The sequence below is a fragment of the Octopus bimaculoides genome, chromosome 14 (assembly GCF_046866305.1).
Source record: "Octopus bimaculoides isolate indiv1 chromosome 14, ASM4686630v1, whole genome shotgun sequence".
NCBI lineage: Eukaryota > Metazoa > Mollusca > Cephalopoda > Octopoda > Octopodidae > Octopus > Octopus bimaculoides.
In genome coordinates, this window is record NC_142941.1 from 5,361,099 (window position 1) to 5,382,786 (window position 21,688).

The 21,688-nt window shown below is 37.2% G+C and overlaps 2 protein-coding genes across 3 annotated transcripts in view; one reads left to right on the forward strand and one right to left on the reverse strand.

Moving 5' to 3' along the window:
• The window catches only part of LOC106868329 (uroporphyrinogen-III synthase), a 60,684-nt gene extending 39,752 nt beyond the window's left edge, over positions 1-20,932 (reverse strand). The window contains exon 1 of one of the 2 annotated variants that reach the window (XM_014913531.3): positions 20,775-20,932. The gene's annotated coding sequence lies outside the window, so the exon portion shown is untranslated. The remainder of the gene's footprint in view (positions 1-20,774) is intronic. The other variant, XM_052972629.2, reaches the window with a different exon arrangement.
• LOC106868331 (uncharacterized) lies at positions 2,564-19,137 on the forward strand. Its single transcript, XM_089363227.1, has 3 exons — positions 2,564-2,614; positions 11,557-12,163; positions 17,761-19,137. Exons 2-3 carry the CDS (start codon positions 11,657-11,659, stop codon positions 17,932-17,934), a joined length of 681 nt encoding a protein of 226 aa, XP_089219353.1. The 5' UTR covers positions 2,564-2,614; positions 11,557-11,656; the 3' UTR covers positions 17,935-19,137.
• Positions 20,933-21,688: the final 756 nt, after the last annotated feature.

Genomic DNA, 21,688 nt, shown 5'->3' on the forward strand with positions numbered 1-21,688 from the left:
TGGGTGGGGGAAGAACTTCGTAGCCAAGTTCTTTCATCCTCTGAAGCGTCATTAGTGAAACGTGTGGTCGAGTCATGAAGATTGATTGGCCCGCTTCTGTTGACCAGTCTGAGACGGAGGAGTAGCAGTTTTTCGTTCATTTTGGCAATTTCATGGCAATATGTTTCTGCAGTAATGGTTTTTCCCAGTTTTGAGAAGTTATATTCGATGAGTCCAGCAGTAGACCACCAAACAGTCACCATAACCTTTTTGAAGAAATCGGGATTACGGAAGGTTTCCAGTGCTTCATTTTGGTCCAACCACTGCGAAGAACGTTATTTTATTATTGTACAGAATCCACTTTTCATCGCAAGTTAGAATACGGTCGATAAATGGAACGGTCGGGTTACGGAGAAGAAGCGACGAGCAAATTTCATATCTACGCATTTTCGGATTTTCATTCAAATCACGTGGTACCCATTTGTCGAACTTTTTTGATTTTCCGATCGCATGAAAATGGTTGCAGGCAGTTTTCTGGCTAACTTGAAGTTCTTTTGCCAGTTCTCGAGTGGTTTTACGTGGATCTTTCCCAATGACGATCTTTAATTGATCGTCATCGATAACAGATGGGCGTCCACTACGTCCACGATCTTCAAGGCTCAGGTCTCCACTGCGAAATCGCTTAAACCATTTTCGAGTTGACCACTCACTGGTCATTTCCTCACCAAACGTTTCGTTGATATCGCGAGCAGTTTCAGCTGTTTTACATCCTTTTCAGAAGTTGAATAGCAAAATGGTTCAAATATCGCGCTTTGACAGTTCGATTTCAGATGATTGTAACAACGGTGAAAAAAATATCAATGTTAATTTATTGATGCATTTGGGCAAATCTAGGTCTGTATTATCAGACAATTGCAAAAAAAAAAAATGTTTAAAAAAATTCAAAATTCTGCAAAAATTCTGTACAAATTCCTCATGGTTCCAAACGTTGCTTACTTTTTACTCAACCTGATATACATACATATATATATATATATATATATATATATATATATATATATATATATATATATAATGAAAAATATTTCAATACAAATGTATTAATACAAATGTATTAATACAAATGTATATATATATATATACATATACATATATATATATATATATATATATATATATATATATATATATATATATATATATATATATATATATATATATAATGGAACTGCAACTGCAATATCTTTATATATATATATATATCTTATTTCTACTTACATTCTCTCATTTCACTCTATATTCCTTATCTCCTTTTCTACAATAATTCGAACTCAAATATTTCCTCACCCCGTCTCTGATCAAGAGATATTCATGATATCCCAGAAACAGCTGTAAGGCTTTTCGTTATAAATGTCTTGAAAACTTCTCACAGCCTTGGAATTGCTATCTCATTCTGAATACACACACATACATATACATCATCATCATCATCATCAGCGTTTAACGTCCGCTTTCCATGCTAGCATGGGTTGGACGATTTGACTGAGGACTGGTGAAACCGGATGGCAACACCAGGCTCCAATCTAAATTTATGTATGTATATTTGTGTGTGCGTGTGTGTGTGTGTGTCTGTGTGTACGTGTGCGTGCGTATGTGTGTTTATGTATGTATATAAGTACTACAAGCGTGAGTGACATTCTGCCAGGCAATAAGAATGACTCGAAATGTATTTCTCAATTTTCGTTGTCTTGTAATGTTGCCACTATCATCATCATCATCATCATCACCATCATCACCGCAACACAATTGCATAATTGCCGTTGAGTCAACGTGGTTACTGTCTACAGGAAATAACACCCAAATCCCCCCACCCCCCACACCCTCAGACCACACTTTACCTTTCAGTATTGTGCTATGTAATAATGCCGGATGTTCAGCCTGGGATGGTCAAGGTAGGAACGCTTTGATCACAGCTCTGTTTGATAAGAACTGACCTTAGACTATAAAGAACCTTGTCATCACAACCGCCGCCACCACCACCAACTTCATCACCTCCACAATCATCATCATCATCGTTATCCTCCCCTCCCCCACTCCTCATCATCACCGCCGCCACCACCACCACAATCATTATCATCCTCATCCTCATCCTCATCATCATCATCACGCCCGCCGCCGCCGCCGCTGCTGCCTGAACCATTAGTGTCGTGCTAGTACAATAGTATCAGCAGTAGAAATAGGAATAACAGCAGCAGCAGCACCACCACCACCACCACTAGTAGTAGTAGTAGTAGTAGTAGTAGTAGTAACATCCATGCTGATATGTGGGGGTGGCGGACGGATGGAGAGGTTCAGTGTCGAGGCGAGGTGGTGAGGAGGGGTCGCGGAGGGAAATTGGTATCATTTATAACTTTACTATTAGCGAGAAACTGCTACTCATACAAACATCACCGCCGCACCCACCACCACAAAACAACAGCAGCAGCAATAGTAGTAGTAGTAGTAGTAGTAGTAGTAGTAGTAGTAGTAATTGGTGGTGGTGGTGGCGGTATTTCTGGTGTGGTTACTTCTATCTAAACAGCTTAAAAGTTGAGAAACTTCTGGCAAGTACAGACGCAGTTTTTCAGTGGTGAAGGTAAGTGATAATACAAATATAAATATATTATATTCTGCCATATTATTAATATAACATAAACATAATATAATATATAATATGATACAAACAAACATATTGAATATATATATATATATATATATATATATATATCTATATCTATATCTATCTATCTATATATATATATATATATATATATATATATATAGATATATATATATATACATACATACATATATATAAACATATACATACATATAATTTTAAAGGTAGCAAGGCGCAACGAAAATTTTAGAAAAAAAAAATAACTAAATGAGTGGAAATCGAACCGGTGAGTGTGTTAAATAATAAGGCCCTAAAAGAGAATGACTCTCCCCAGACACAATAAAATATGCTTCAACACACGAACTCACATAAAGAATCTTGCAAACCAAATACAAAAACGATATATATGCGTGTGTGTGTGTGTATATATATATATGTGTATATATGTATGTATGTATATATATATATATATGTATATATATATATATATATATATATGTATATATATATATATATATGTATATATATATATATGTATATATATATGTATATATATAAATATATATATGTATATATATTTATATATGTATATATATATAAATGTATATATATATATATATATATGTATATATATATATATATATATATATATATATATGTGTGTATCCCGAGCGTCATACTAATACATCCTTTTGTTATTTACACCACCTGTCCTCGTCTGTTGTTGTTTTTTTGTATATTCTCCCATATATATTATATATGTATATATATATATATATGTATATATACACACACACACACATATATATATTTACACACGCATATATATATATTTATACATACATGCATATACATATATACACACACCTACCTACCTACATACACACACACACACACACACACGTCAACCTACGCTCTTAAAAAGGATATGATATTGGATACCTTGATCCTAGTTTTACGCTGTCTAAAAATGCCTGAGTGTCACGGTTGGAAAGCTATGGACCATGTCCATTGGATCAGATTTGATCTGAAAGTAACCCTACCAACAACAACTGCACTTCACCATGTCCACTAAATTCCACTGTACAACACTGTATCATCACTCCTGTATAACAGTACCCCATCAGTATTCCACATCTCCGGTATACCAGAAATCAAACAGGGGACCTAGCTGACACGGGCCTACGCGTCTCAAGGCCAACCCACCTCATATTTTATTTAAATGCTCTGAAGTATATTGTTGTAGTAATTAAACAAATAATATTTTAAGTGGTTTATTAAATGGCACAGAATTAAAACCATGCAGTCGATACAATGATATTACGCACACGTGAAAAGGAAGCACGTGGCCTCGTGGTTACACTGTTGCATTCACGATCGAAGGATCGAGGTTTCGATTAGCGGGCCGTTGTGTTCTTGAGTAAAACACTTCACTTCACGTTGCTCCAGTTCACTCGACTGTATAATGAGTAAACCGGCGATTGACTGGCGTCCCTTTCAGGGAGATCGTTGTGATTTCAGTTAGAAGCGTTGTCACATCACCGAATACTGAGTTTTTGGATTGGTAATTATATATTCTCGTCAAGGCGGCGAGCTGGCAGAAACGTTAGCACACCGGGCGAAATGCTTAGCGGTATTTCGTGTGCCGTTACGTTCTGAGTTCAAATTCCGCCGAGGTCGAATTTGCCTTTCATCCTTTCGGGGTCGATAAATTAAGTACCAGTTGCATACTGAAGTCGATCTAATCGACTGGCCCTTACCCAAAAATTTCGGATCTTGTGCTTAGAGTAGAAAACATTATATATTCTCGTCAATATTATACAACACCTCCCACGCTTTAATCTCTGGAAGCCAGGTAAACGACCCTACGAGTTCTATGCTTTCAAATTCTGTGAGACCTGGTGTAACTTTTTAACGCGAGGTCTCCAAGTTTTTTATAAGTTAGGGCCTCACCAAGACTAAATTCCATACAGGTCGATCATATTGCTTTCAGTACTTGACTGCTAAAGAGATAAGGTGCGATCTGACTGCAATTTCTAGCATCATCCATTGTCTCATATTACGAGTGTGTATGTGTCATCATTCAGTTTATTTCAAGATTTCTTGCCAACAGAGAAAGAGCTGGTTTCTAACCTAGATCCAAGCCTCCTTCATTGCAATTACAGCATCAACAGAGTATTTTGCATGTATGTGTGTATATGCTCAGTATTCTTTGTTTTATGCATGTATTTTCATGCATTATAGCTGCATGTCGACATGCGCATATATACTTAAATGATAAACTTCTGGAAAAGCTTTACAAAATTTTCACAGTTCCAGTGATGGCTTGGATCTGTAGTCTTCGAATCAGCTTTCTCTTTCCTGGTTTTGAGAAGCCCTATTTCTCAAGATTGGTACTTGGGCAATGTGTAAGATATCCCAGTACCCCAATAATTATAGGTATAAAACTGAACTTGTAATCCGGGTAGAGTAACTCAATAGCTCAGCGTCGGTCTTTTCTTTTCCGCTGATCTTTAGCTTTATATTAACATCTGCTGGGCAGCTGATTTCCACAACTGTACACAGTTTCTCTTCCTTGTCTCAAACCACTATGACTGCTCTATTATGTCTACATTTACATTTTCACTGAGACATTCCACCAGTAATTCTTATTATGAGTGGCTATGGCCTCTGCCACACTGAGGATTATTCTTTGGCTACGTATGTATATACATGTGCGTACGTATGTGTGTGTGTGTGTGTGTATGTATGTATGTATGTATGTAGTGGAGGCGCAATGGTTCAGTGGTTAGGGCAGCGGACTCGCGGTTTCGATTCCCAGACCGGGCATTGTGAGTGTTTATTGAGCGAAAACACCTAAAGCTCCATGAGGCTCCGGCAGGGGATGGTGGTGAACCCTGCTGTACTGTTCCACCACAACTTTCTCTCACTCTTTCTTCCTATTTCTGTTGTACCTGTATTTCAAAGGGGCCAGCCTTGTCACACTGTGTCACGCTGAATCTCCCCGAGAACTACGTTAAGGGTACACGTGTCTGTGGAGTGCTCAGCCACTTGCACGTTAATTTCACGAGCAGGCTGTTCCGTTGATCGGATCAACTGGAACCCTCGTCGTCGTAACCGACGGAGTGCCAACCATGTATGTATGTATGTATGCATGGGTGGATGGATGGATGGACGGAGGAAGGGATGATTCTCTGGAGTTTATTTTAAGTTTTATTTTCTTATTTGTAGAATTCAAACCGGTTACAAAGTGGTAAGACTCTTTTGTTCAAGTCACGACAGCTTTTATGATTTGTGGTTACCTGAATTGGTTGACTATGCAGATATATATGTGCGTGTGGGTGTGCGTGTGGGTGGGTAGGTGGGGGGTTAATTTGTATTCTTGGGTGTGTGTATCACGGCAGAACACAGGTCTGAATGTTTCGTTACTGGTTATGGCCTCATGCTCAAGTGTATTCGGTATTGATATGTGATTATGCGCAAATATTCATTCAGGAATCACAAACAGAGAATCCTCGAAATGTTTCCCAAATTGTCTCTGTTCCTCTGGTCTAGTGGTTCTCACTAAAGATCATTTAAAGAATTCATCAGCTCCAGAACTCCAGATTTTTATGTTACCGGAATAAACAAACTTGTAACTCATTGGCAAAAATGTATTGATTGTAATGGTACTTACTTAGCTGAATAAAATTTCCGCATTGTTGAAAAATATAGTGATGAATTTCATGTTTCAAAACGTTGATTACTTTTTACTCGCCCTGGCATATGAAATGTCAACGAGGTAGGCTTTACGTAGTTGTTCGACCCATTAGAAATAGCAGCCAAATCTTCTTCAAATTACTCCTTACTCTCTTAAAAGGAAAAGGACACATTACATAATATTGTCCCGCGTAATCATGAAATGATGTACTGGTCACGTTTGGAATGCCCGTGAACATGAAAGCCTCTATCATCCACAACTGTGCTAACCTGGAGCTAACAAACATGCATGCATACATTCATACATCCACACACATACATACATACGTATAAATACATATATATGTATACACATACACACACACATATAAGCATACATACATACATACATACATACAAACAAACAAAGATACCCCGTCCCAAGAGGCATACCATTGTCGCTTAGACAGTCTACAATGTTATACGCAGTAGGGATTGTCGAAAGGCACGCCTGAGCTAGAAAATATCCACACCTTTAAAAACGGAAAATACTGCTAAAACATTACAATAACAGCAACAGTCCAATGTAAACACTAAAGACCAGATATAATTCGTATGCACCGTTGCAAAGATAAGCTGTCGAACGGATGCGAATATCTCGTGAAAAGCTGCGTAAAAGAAGAATATCTACAGAGAACTAACGAGAATCCTACAGCTGTTATTTCCAGGCTATAGATTTTCATTTGTTTCTCTTATCACAGATGCACTCGACTATGTAATAACAAATCGGCAGAGAAACCTAGAAATGCTTGAGTTCTGCAAAAAAGAGCAGAGCAGACTGATTCCCATTCTCGAGAGACATTCGATTAGAGTAGTGGGTCTCAACCATTTTTTTCTTTACCTATAGATCCCGTTGGTTCCTTTTTTTATGTGGATGGACCCACGTAGCCATTCAAGGTTTTAACAATTCTGTTTATATTTCTATGATTAAAATACTGTTGGGAACCGTATTTATCTTTTATCTTTTACGTGTTTCAGTTAGTTATCTGACTGCGGCCATGCTGGGGCGAATCGACCGCAAGACTTATTCTAGTATTTAGTCGATCGGTCAGTTTTATCGAACCGCTAAGTTACGTGGACGTAAACACACCAACACCGGTTGTCAAGCGATGGTGGGTTGAGACACAAACACACACACACTTAGATGTATACATATATATATATATATATATATATATGATGGACTTCTTTCAGTTTCCATCTACCAAATCCATTAAGGCTTTGGTCGGCACATGGCTATAGTAGAAGACACTGCGTCATGCAGTGGGACTGAACCCTGAACCATGTGGTTGAGAAGCAAGCTTCTTACCACACAACCACGCCTGAAGAAGTATAACCATTTAATTGCAGATAAATTTTAACAACAATGATCTTTAATTGACCGTCATCGATAACAGATGGGTGTCCATTACGTTCACGATCTTTAAAGGAAATTTCCAGCAGGCCGAGAAACCACATGAAAACCTCTCAATGGCACCAGCTGTGTGTGTGTGAGTGATGACATTTATAGTAGCCAGGTCTTCCTTCAAGGCATCTCCTCTGCTCTCTCTCAATCCATGATTTTCCGATTCCTACATCATTTAACTTTTCACAGCTCAGGAATATATTAACCAGTCACGTGTTGGAATGATTCAGATAACTTTGTTCAGTGATTCCATTACACCTTGAAAACAAAGACATACATACATACATGCCAAAGCCCTTGTTGGAATGTTGTTTTTCACGTACCACCGGCACAAGTGCCAGTAAGGCGATGCTGGTAACGATCATGCTCGAATGGTGCGTTTTACGTGCCACCGGCACAGGGGCCAGTCAGCGGCCCTGGCATCGATCACGCTCGGATGCTGATCTTAGCGCTCCACTAACACGGATGCCAGCCAGTTATGTGGTTCTGTCATCGAAGCACCCCTTCGGCCATGAATGACCATAAATTGAAAGGCACCCTCTGAGGCACAAGTCTTTGCAAGGTATTTGTGGAAGACCAGCAGTCAGCCGTGCATACCAGCCTCCTCTCTCTCTTTGCCACAGATGTTGTCCCAGAGAAAGTGAAAGGCCAATGCAGCTTAGCATCATTGATGTCAGGACTCAATTCTACATCTGAGTGAACCACAGCAATGTGAAATAAAATGTCTTGGTCTGGGAATCGAACTCACAATCTTATGATTGAAAACCTAACACTCTCACCACTGAACTATGTGCCCTCATACACACACACACACACACTTACACATATACATGGGTGTGTGCATGTGTATATGTAAATAGTAAGTCTATCTACAATAGTGTATATACAACAATGTTTTTGTTTGTTTACATGTATACATAGATACCATTGACTGTTTTAAATTTCTATATACATATGCATCTATGTACACATGTATGTGTATATATATACATACTTATGCATGTGTGTGTGTGTGTGTATATATATATATATATATATATATATATATATATATGTAGGTGCTGCAAAGTTCCTGGGTGTGGGTAAAAGAAAATACAGGAAGATCAGTTCCTGTCAAAAAACTTGAAAGGTTAGGCCTCCAACCAAGCAGTTCATGATATCCTTAAAGCCACTCATATGTGTGTGTGTGTGTGTGTGTGTGTGTATGTATATATATATATATATATATATATGTATATCATCACATCACCATCATCATCATCATTTAATATCCATTTTCCATGCTGGCATGGGTTGGATGGTTTGACAAGGGCTGGTTAGGCAGAAAACCGCACCAGGCTTCATTGTCTGTTTTGCCATATATTCTTTTACTTGTTTTATTCATTTGACTGCGGCCATGCTGGAGCACCGTTTTTAGTCGAGCAAATCGACCTCCGGATTTATTCTTTGTAAGCCTAGTACTTATTCTATCGGTCTCTTTTGCTGAACTGCTAAGTTATGGGGACTTACATATATATCATCATCATCATCATCATCATCATCATCATCATCGTTTAACGTCCGCTTTCTATGCTAGCCTGGGTTGGACGATTTGACTGAGGACTGGTGAACCAGATGGCTACACCAGGCTCCAATCTGATTTGGCTGATGTTTATATATATATATATATATATATATAAATATATATATATATATATATATATATATATATATATAAATATATATATATAAATATATATATATATATATATATATATATATATATATATATATATGAAAATTGAATAAGGAGATGAGCACTTAGGATATTGTTAAACCAAAAATGTCTGACAGGATAAATTATGGTCAGCAAGGCATCAGTCTAATCAGGAAGAATATAAATAGCAAACTCATCAAACAGACATGTTAACGGAACTAGAAAGTCCTATAAAATGTAACGTATTTATATTGATATGCACACACTCAAATATGTGACATGTAAATATAAACATTATATACATCCAAAAAAAACACAAACCTATCCAAACACATATACATACGCACACATTAATATGCATACACATAAATATAAATATATAAATATATACACATATTTATTTTATGTACAAACATATACATAAATATATACATATATACATACACACAACCACACATACATATATATTCAAATACATACATACATATGAAGTGTTTGTTTGTTTGGCTATATTCTGATAAGAGATAAATGTATAAAATATATCTCTCTCTCTACACGTACAAATATATGTAAATATATATAGCAGCTGTGAGATCAACATGCTAGTATGTAACCATAACTATCTGTTAATATTCAACATACATATGCATTGACATGTATTGGAAAACTAAATAGAATAAACACATATATCCATACAGACACACACACTTCACTCACGTTTATGAATGCAAAGATATGCAAATACACATGCTCATTCACATATGTACACACACACACACACATGTATGCACATGTAAAAATACAAGCACATACCAGCAGAAATATGTATAAATGCACATACACACGTGTGTACAAGTACAGATGTGTGCGTATATAAATGTGTTAATACTCGTACATACATGTAGAAATATCTACATGTGTAAATACATACATGTATGAACACAAATACACATACACATATATACATGTGTAAATACATAGACGCCCACATACAGACATGTATACTTATATACACATACAAATATATACCATGTACACACACATATACATGTAGAGCTACGCACATACATACAAGCACATGCATGTACACATATACAGTAATCCCTTGCCATATTACGGTTCACCTGTCTTGGTTCACCTGTCTTGGTTCACCTGTCTTGGTTCACCTGTCTTGGTTCACCTGTCTTGGTTCACCTGTCTTGGTTCACCTGTCTTGGTTCACCTGTCTTGGTTCACCTGTCATGAATCACCTGTACCAGTTCACCTATCACAGTTTATTATTTAAGCTTATGTCAATTTCTCTGTTGTGCTGTTTTGCATTTATAATAAAATAAATATACACAAATTATAAAAATAATTAAAAAATATACAGTATTATAGGCATAGGAGTGGCTGTATGGTAAGTAGCTTGCTTACGAACCACATGGTCCCGTGTTCAGTCCCACTGTGTGGCAACTTGGGCAAGTGTCTTCTATTATAGCCTTGGGATGACCAAAGCCTTGTGAGTGGATTTGGTAGATGGAAACTGAAAGAAGCCTGTCATATATATGTATGCATATATATATATGTATATATATATATATATGTGTGTGTGTGTGTGTTTGTCAGTGTTTCTTCCCCCAACATTGCTTGACAACCGATGCTGGTGTGTTTACATCCCCGTAACTTAGCGGTTCGGCAAAAGAGACTGATAGAATAAGTACTAGGTTTACAAAGAATAAGTCCTGGGGTCGATTTGCTCGACTAAAAGGCAGTGCTCCAGCATGGCCACAGTCAAAATGACTGAAACAAGAGTAAAGAGAGTGCTGTTTCTTTTTCGCAGATGTTCACCCATTGTGAGGTGTTTTGGAATGTAACACCCACTAGTCGAGGAATCACTGTATGCATGTGTAAATGCACTTGCACATGTGCATGTACACACATATGCATACAAATGTGCATAAACATACAAATACATCTATGTACATTTGTAGACAAGTATAAAAATGAATTAAAAACAAAACAAGGAACAAAACAACAACAACAACAAAAAAAAACCATTGTATCTTCTGCTAAACAGACTTAAATTTATTCTTGCAGAACTTCAAACATCTTCACTGGCAACCGACCAATCTGCCATCATCCTAAATATTTCCATCTCAACTGACCAAGTCTACTACCAACCCACTAAATAACAGACATGGCTGACCAAATTCCAAGACCCAAAATCAGTGATGGTTATTTGGGAATGCAAGCGAAATTCAATGAAATTGGTTTGTCAACTTTATCCCATGAAGACCCTCTTCTGGAATTGAATGGAAATGCCATAGAAATTATCATTGGATACAACCAACCTACCCGATTCACGACCAAACTATTGTTGTGTAATTCCGGCGGTCAGGACAATCCAAACTTTGTTATGGTGAATAACCTCCAGGGCCGTATGTGTTATACGATCACTGTGCCACAGATAGGCTACTACAAGTTTCAAATCTATGCCTTGCCAACCTGTGAGGCTGGTCCGAACATGGTGAATGTTTTTAATTATGTGCTCTTCTTCAAGGAAATCACTGATGAGTTCAGACCTTTCCCTAAACAGTATCCACCATGGAAAAATGGCTGCTACATGTGGGAACCACGTGGCATACCACATGGCTGTAGGGCACCTGGTGTACCATTTAAGGTACATTTACCAAATGCTCAACAGGTAAGATGTCATTGTCATTATTGATATGTTTTTCTAGCTTATTAGACTTAATTTTTGAAGCCTTTCCACCAAAAACTGGTGCTATTGGCTACTGTCAAAGCACCTTTAGGTAGGACCCTCTGAAAGAATTTTTGAAAGTCAGAAGAAGACTGTTTTCAGAGCCCTGGGGAGTGTGCTGGAAGGTTCTTTTCAAAGTTCAAGGCAACTGAGTTCTCTCTCTCTCTCTCTCTCTGAAGGGTATGCAGCAGCTACATCCTGACACTCCACCCTCCCTAGCTCTCTCTGGGCCCTTGATTGGTGCACTGACTGAACCCACCTCTTCTTAGAGGCCTTTTATATAGACCCATGTCTTCGTGGAAAACATGAGTATGGAAAAAACTGAGTGACTCGTTTTCATCCTTATAACAGACAGTGAAGGGTTGGTTAGTTGTTGTTGCTGTTACTGGTGGTGTTGTTCAACCACAAATCAGTTCCAGATTAACAAAATTATGACGAAGGACATTTCAACCATGACCATCTCATCTTTTTGTTAACGACTCAGTGAGAGGAGGCAAGGCTGCATCCATGAGTGTCTTCAGAGTCCCCAAGACTGGTTCTCCACAAACCAGTGACTTTGTCCATAAACTCCCAACAGAGTGGACCCTACTAAAAGCATCCCAGGACCAGCTGGTTGTGACAAACTGAATAGTGTATTTAGCCTAGACTACTTTAGCCTTTCCTGTTCCTTTAACATGTTAAGGTTTAATTTGTGGAAAATTTGGCTACTATTTCTAGTACAATTAGCAACCAAGTAGAGGAACCTCCACACCAATAACTTGTGTTGTGATGGTGGTGGTGGTGGTGGTGGTAGTGGTGGTAAAGGTAGTAGTAGTAGTGGTAGTAGTGGTGGTGGTGGATGTGTTAACCCCAGCAGCAGTGTGTTTGCAGGTTTATGTCAGTTTTAAGCCCTGCCCCCCCCCCCCCTGTTAACCTTTGACAGTTCTTCTAAGAATATTAGAACCATACTTTGAGGTGAGACGACATACTTTTATAGATGGAGGAGTTGTTTAAAGTTACAGAATGGTATTTAGAAAGGGAAGTTGGAGGAGGGGGGGAATGTGGGAGGGGGGAGCAGAGGTTTTAGAGATAGGAGAAAGGTGTGGGGGGAAAAGGACGTGAAGGGAAAGGCTAAAGCAGGGTGAGAGAGAGAGAGAGAGAGATGGAGGAAACTAGAGTATATGGAAAAAATAAGATATGAGGTTGGGAAAAAATATGCAAAACAGAGAGGGGGGAATAGGGTGATGTACAGAGAGGGGGAGAGGAAGAGAAATAGATACAGAGAGAGAGAGAGGGGGGGGGGGGAAAGATACAAGCAAGGTAAGAGAAGAGAAAGAGACAGAATACAGAGGAAGACATTTAAACAGAATACTTGGAGAGAGAGAGGGAGAGAGAGAAGAGAGGGGGAGAGAGAGAGGGAGAGAGAGAAGAGAGGGGGAGAGAGAGAAGAGAGGGGGAGAGAGAGAGAGAAGAGAGGGGGAGAGAGAGAGAAGAGAGGGGGAGAGAGAGAGAAAGAAGAGAGGGGGAGAGAGAGAGAAAGAAGAGAGTGGATAGGCAAGGGAAGTGAAGGGAAAGTGACAGAAATACAAAGAGAGACATAAAAACAGAATTCTTGAAGAGAGAGAGAGAGAGAGAGAAATGGGGAGGGACAAGGAAAGAGTGAAACATAGAGTGAAAGAAGGAAAGAGAAAGAGAGTAGGAGGAGGGTGAGTTGTGGAGGAGAGTTAGTGGCAAGTTACTGTTTAGTAAGTCCAATAAGACATTGAGAAGTTAGAAAAGTATGCAGTGTCAGTATTTGGAGGTATTTGTCTAGTAATTACTGCTGTAACTGAGGTGTCTGACTGCAGAGCAGCAGGCAGACGACATGAAACAGGTATGAGGGGACGTGGGTGTGGCTGTAGATATCGATATAGATATATAATATACATAGAAGTAGGTATATGTCTCTCTTTCAAAATACCCATCCATCTATCTATCTAACCGTCTGTCTCTCTCTATCTGTCTATCTATACACTCCCACATACATCTATGCATATATATATATATATATATATCTATCTATCTATCTATATATATATATATATATATATATATATATATATATATAAAACAAATAAATATAGAAATATATGAATATATATATAAATAGATACACACATCTATCTATCTATATATATATATATATATATATATATATATATATATATATATAAATATATGAATAATATATATAAATAAATAGATACATACATCTATATACATACATACATATATATATATATATATATATATATATATAATAAATATATACAAATATATGAATAATATATATAAATAAATAGATACACACACATCTATATATATATATATATATATATATATATATATATATATATATATATATATATATATAATAAATATATGAATAATACATATAAATAAAGATACACAAACACACACACATCTATATATATATATATATGTGTGTGTGTGTGGGTATATATATATATATATATATATACCCACACACAGAGTGTTTCTATATATGTGTAGGTTGTATGCCTGTAAAATAAGCCATGTATATAATTTATCTGCTACAGAGAAGCTGTCCAACACATGCGCCAGCGTGGAAATATGGAAAAGCAAATGTAAACTGATATAACGTGTGTCTGTTTGTAAAGGTACCTGAAGAAAATCTCTGAGCCCTATTCTCCTACCAAAATTGCAATTCTCGAGGGATGGAGTCCCTGTATAAGGTTACATACATGTTCATGCATCCACTCGCCCCAAATCCCACCCCCACAGACATTGCTCAGCCATATTATCATATTTCCTGTCCCATTATACACTTTGTTGAAGATATATTTGTGCTGGTATATAATACATATATGAATATATATATATGAATGTATATATATAGATATATATATATATGTGTATATATATATGTATACACATATATATGAATACATATATACATATGTATACACACACACACATATATATATATATATATATATATATATATATATATATATATACATGCACACACAATTATATGTACGTATATACATATATATTGTGTATGTGTATATATATATATATATATGTGGGTGTGTGTGTATATGTTTTTTGTGTGTGCATGTGTATTTGAATGTGTGTGAGTGTGTGCACATGCATGTATACACATATACACGTATATAGATCTTGGTTAGTATTTCTGTTCAAACAACCCAACAAACTTCTCATTATATTAGTATAAGAGTGGCTGAATATTCCACAGACACATGTACTTTAATGTATATATTTCTGAGGCATAATTAGCCCATGTGTGACAATGCTGCACTGGTGCAATACTGAAAACATCTGAAAGGCTTCAACGCAGTTTCTATCTATGAAATTTCACTTATATGGCTTGGGTCACCCAAGGGTTTAGCAAAGCACATTTCTTAACCAACCTGACACACAGACAGACACATGCACAGATACACAGACACACAGATACACACACACACATGCAATAAAGTGTGTATTCAGTGTAATCTGGTTGTTAATCTGAAGTGGAATTTCAAGAATCAAGTTAAGTGGACATGTCCACCTTGTTGTAATGCAATGAAGAGTCAATAAAGAGCGAAAATAAGCTAAAAAAAAAACATAATGAGAATGGATTTTAATTTAATACCTGAAGAACATTTGAAAGAAAAGAAAAGAGAGACAGGAGGAAAACTGTGAAAGGGACGAATGAAGGAAATAAAGTAGGAAAGGCAAACGAAAAAAAGTTTTAAACAACTGAAAAAACCACATGTTGCCTAAGTCAGCAATTTATTGGGTTGGTGCAATAATTATTGCACCCTTTTTTCAACAAATTTTATTCAACAAAAACATCTTTAAATGAGTATTCTGGGGTATATTCACCATCTACTTCAATTACTGCTTCTCATTTGCTTGGCAGACGGTCAGACCGTCATTTAAAGATGTTTTTGTTAAATACTGTTATTGTTTTTGTTGAATAAAATATGTTGAAAAAAAGCTGTAATAATTATGCACCAACCCAATATTTAATGACTAAAGTACAAAACTCCTCTGGGGTGAGTTAGAGTTATTTCCTTTTGAATGTCTCAGATTTCCCAAATATCTCATCTGGTGTCTGAATAGGGATCTTGGTTGAGCCCTTTTGAGTATTTTACTTTTCTATCTAATGCATAAATCACACCTTTTTGTTCCGCTCATTCTGAGTAATATTTTTTGATAATTCTCCATTTAATGGTGTAGATTTTTTTCTTCTTTTAATTACTATTAATGTTGAAACCTAACTCAACAAGGCTTGCAAACAGTTCACAGGAGTGTCAGAAAACAAATTTAAACAAAGATTCTAGAATCATATGACCTTCTTTAAAAATGTCAACACAAAAAAAAGATGAAAGCTACAAAATTAACTTTTAATGATGCATTGTGTTCTTGAGCAATCCTTGTTGATCAGAGAGATTCCATTCAATTTTCAAACTACGCTGGGGTGTCACATTATCTCATGTTATTGTCTTTATTATAGATGAAACTGCTTATCTTATTCACACTATTGTTGCAATTGCTGTTACTCATAAGGGAGTTGGTGAATTAGTAATGGCAGCAGCTGTACTGGTTTTGGTGTTGATGATGGATAGTGGTGGGGGCTGGTGAAGACTGATTTATACACATCTATCCATCTACTCACCCATCCATCCATTCATTGATCCAACAATCCGTTCACACACACACACCACTTAGATGTGTACATGTGTGTATAGGATGAGATTTACACAAGATGCAATTCCTGACAGGATGTTGATCTGTTAAACTATGTTATGGGTGTGACTCCCTTTTTGCCATCGACTAACTTCCTTGGTTTACTTATTCCTACATTCTTGGCGATGACATGTTTTAATTCCTGTCTTTCTCGGTTATTTATGACAGAACAGGAAGAGGATATCTTACGTGAGAAGTGTCAGCTGTTTTTAACGGATAAACTCACACACACACACTTATGGGCTCAGCATGGGCAAATGGTTGAGAAGTTTGTTTCATATTAATGAAGTCACTGGTTCAATTCCACCACATAGCACCTTGGTCGAGAGTAATTTCCTATAGTACAGAGTCAGCTCAAACATTGTAACTAAAAATGGAATAGAAGTCAGTTGGGTGGATTGTACTTGTAACTGAAAAATTCTCGATTATCATAGATTGTGTCATGGTGAATCTGCTTGTCATTACGCTAAGGGTACTCGTGTGTGTAGAATGCTTGCTTACACACTAATTACATGAACAAGTCAGTTGATCAAACAAATGAATATTCATAATTTACTCTCTCTCTCTCTCCCTCACACACACGCACACAATGAGAGTCTGTGTTTAGAAAGGTTAAAGTAGAAAATTGTTTCTTTGATATGTGCGGTGTGTTACTTGTTTGATGTGGAACTAGTTTGTCTTTGTCTGATCTGACCTGATGTACGCTATGAAGTAACTACAGATGATGGATGCCTTGTGATGTTGAAACAACATCATTGAATCTGTCTTTATAATTACAGGTGATGGTGACTGCTGGTGGAGAGTGGACAGAACTACAAAAAGTAGAAGATTGTGTTTTCCAAGGACTTGTGGATCTCAGTCGGCAAGAAATGGCAGGAGGTGGTAAAGTACACCTGAATGTGAAGGGCAAAGGTCAAACCCAGTACACCACGTATTTGGAGTATGATGTCTAAAGCCATACGGATGATCCCTCTTCCCACTGACCTTTTCAATAATTTATACTTTAATTAATTCCTTTTTTTAATTTTTGCTTCCCCCCCCCCACATATTATGTTCTTTTTTTTTTCACTAAAAACTCATGTTTTATGCACTAAATTTACATTCTGAACTTAAAGACTTTGCTTTGTCCTAAGTTGTTATCATTGTTGCTGTTAGGATTATTATTATTAAACAGGGCAGTGGACAAGAAGAACTGGTAGAGTGGTGGAGAAAACAGTTTGCAGTATTTAGTTACATCACTGTATGTTCTGAGTTTCAAATCCTGCCAAAGGTGGTTTTACTTCAGATCCCTTTGGGGCTTGATAAAATATGAACAAGTGAAGTAATGCAATCTATTTGATTGACTGAACACATCCACAAGAACTTATGGCCTTGTGTCCGTTTATCTGAGAACTCAGTTATTACAATGGTCAGTGGATTGACAGAATTAGTGAAAAGGCAGATGGAAATCTATTTTAGCATTCGGTTATATCTCATAACATTCTGAGTTCAATTCCTGCTGTGACACATTTTGTCCTTCATTTTTCTGGGGCTTGATAAAAAAAAAGAACCAGTCAAGTACTGGGAGAGACCATTCCCATTCTAAATTTGTAACCTGATAAAATCATAGCAGTGCCAGAAAAAAAGTCCTCACAGTTTTACTTCCAGCACTGAGTTCAAATCACACCAAGGTCACTCAGCCTTTCATTTCTTCAGGGTTAACAAAATAAATTACCAGTCAAGTACTGGGATCGAGGGTATTGGCTTGCCTCCCCCTCCGCTCAAAATTGCCAACCATGTGCCTAAATTAGAAACACTTATTATTTATATTATCAAATCATAACCAGTTTTCATTATTTATTTAAAATGTGCTTCAAAAATGCTACTGAAGTGGCTTTAAATGACCTTCACAGGAACACATGCAAATTGATGACCCTTGTGGGGACACGTAATTTATTACCTTGGAATGCTACATAATTCACCTCTAAAATTTTGTGTCTTGTTTGAGTGTCAAGGCTTGCTAAATTGTATCACACTGTCTCACACATATCTATGTCAACGAGATATTCAATGTTCAGTATAGTGTTTTGACAATCTGTTTGTTATTGATTGACAGACAACATAAAGCTTAAGGGTTCTCACCTGAAATTCATTGTGAATAAACAATTGAAATATTTCGACTATTTTTTGGCTTGTCATTATTATATTTTGCACACACCTATATATGTATGTAACAAAAGAAAGTAGCACACGACACATTTGGTAAGAAAGATATATATCATGGCGCTGAGTCAAACTGTTATTAAATATGTGGAGGCGGAGGGATTAGTGGTTAGGGTTAGGGTGTTGGACTCATGATTGTAAGATTTCGATTCATGGATCGAGTGATGTGTTCTTGAGCAAAACACTTCATTTCACGTTGCTCCACTCAGCTGGCAAAAATGAGTAATCCTACGAAGGATCAGCGTCCTATCCGGATGGGGAATATATACGCCACGGAAACCGGGAAACTGGCCCCTTATGAGCCTGGCATGGCTTGAGAAGGGAACATAAAATGTAAATGTATGTTATATGTATATCTATATGTTATTAATAACACCTAGAAGAAGGTGCTTCTTTTCCACTCACCAAAGCGAATAGAACTTTGGCCAGGAGGAATTGATGTCATCAGACAATATCCAACGATCGTCCGGTGTTTCAATCATTCCTCCTGGCTTTCAGCATAACAGAACTCATGAGAAAAGCTTTCAAGTCCCCGTTGACGTTGGTAAATAAATACAAAAACTGTAATGATATAAGTAGCAAGAAGCATGAAGATTTCCTATCAAGACAACGTTTTCTATAAAATACATCGAAAAGTGCAGGAACGAAATTTGCTTAGTGGGTGCTAATACCAGGTCCAAATTATTTTACAAACACGGTCGACTTTTTTCAACCTTAATATCAAACCAAACACAGGTATAATACTAATTATCATTATTAATTATATTTTTACATCAAACGAATCAAATAAATCCAGAAGTAGAAAATGTTCACATCAGTCAAAAAATGCTCCTACGTTCTTTTGTTTTGGTGATGAAGTTTTTCAGGCGGATGTTCAAGACATTTCCATTATCCCCCACTCAAAAAAATTGTTAGGGGTTGCGCTTGCATGCCTTGTTCTTGAGCCAATGAATAAATCCTCCTGGAAAAGTTTCCCCACAAAAAAAAAATAAATAATAAAAAAGGGAAAAGAAAAACCAAAAAAATGTTACGTTTTGTTTACAAAACAGGGAGAGTTGCTTCCCTTGTTTTATTGACGGGAGAAATTGTTACTCAGAAGAAATATTTATTTCTTTATTGCCCACAGTGGGGGATAAACAAGGACGGACAAAGGGATTAAGTCGATCACACCGACACCAGCGAGTAACTGGTATTTATTTAATCGACTCCAAAAGGATGAAAGGCAAAGTCGACCTCGGCGGAATTTGAACTCAGAACGTAAAGACAGACGAAATGTCGCTAAGCATTTCGTCCGGCCACGGACACTTACTCTTAATGTAATTTTCAAGTACCACCTATCGGACCGGCTTCTACACAGTTTCCATCTACCCAATTTCATTGACAAGATATAGATCGACTCAAGGCTATAAAAACTAGCAAGGTGCAACGTGGCTGCATCGAAATTGGAATGTCACGTTTGCGAAGCGAATGTTTTGACCATTCTGCACCATTTGAAAGGTGATTATGATGGGAGAATTACTGGAATCGAACAGGTATTACATGGAGTAATTCTTAATAGAGAAGAAAGATCGTGCTGTTTGAGGTAACTTACCTTTTTATGGTTTTGTGTAGAAGCAGGGGCTGTGTTTGTGATTCTTCGTGATAGGGGAGAATGGCATGGTTGGTGACAGTGTTGCAAAACAAAACAAAATTAAAAAAATAGGAATGGAGAAAGGGAAAGAACTCCAACGAGTTGACGTGGAAAGGAAAGAATGAGTAATAGTAGTATGGGGGCCCTGGGATGGACGTAGAGAGAGAGAGTGAGAGTGTGAGTGAGTGAGTGAGTGAGAGAAAGAGAGAGAGAGAGCCGGAGCGAAAGTGATCGAACGACAGCTAATACCGATGAGCAGACGTCTTAATACTTAAAAAAGGCAGAGTGAAGGAACGGAAGTCGGAGTGTGTTGGCGAGGAATTTCATGTCAACCAATCAGGGGTCCTTTTTCTTATTGAGATTGGGTTAATTCACCAAAGCATAAAAAAGTACAACTAACCTCATCACTTGGTGAGCGATTTTAGCTTGGTAAGCGTCTACTTCGATTTTGCTAATTATTTTGGGCGCCTATCTTTGCGGAACATCAAAGATGTGACTGTTGACGAGGGAGAAGACTACACTCAACTTTAGATTTTGGGCTGGTTTAAAAAATTTTTTTTAGCTGAGTGGATTGGAGCAACATGAAACGAAGTGCCTTGCTCAAGGACACAACATACTGCATGGTCCAGGAATTGAAACTTTAACCTTATAGTCATGAGCAGAACACCCGAGCCATTTGGACTTGTGCTTTTTATGATATGAAATTAAATACTCTGCTCATTAGTAACAGTGGTTGAGTATCATTGGGGACCAGCAATGGTGTTGGAGGAAATTAATTTGCAGTGCAATAAAAAGAATGAGAAACTCTGATGTGCTGTGCTTTCGGGTGCTGGATCATCACCACCACCCTTGTCGTTGTCCTTATTAATAGGTGA

Excerpts from the sequence above, each read along its gene's own strand:
- LOC106868331 (XM_089363227.1), top strand. The coding sequence starts at position 11,657 with ATGGCTGACCAAATTCCAAGACCCAAAATCAGTGATGGTTATTTGGGA. Across the intron at positions 12,164-17,760 it reads ATTTACCAAATGCTCAACAG|GTGATGGTGACTGCTGGTGG; the intron begins GTAAGATGTCAT and ends TTATAATTACAG.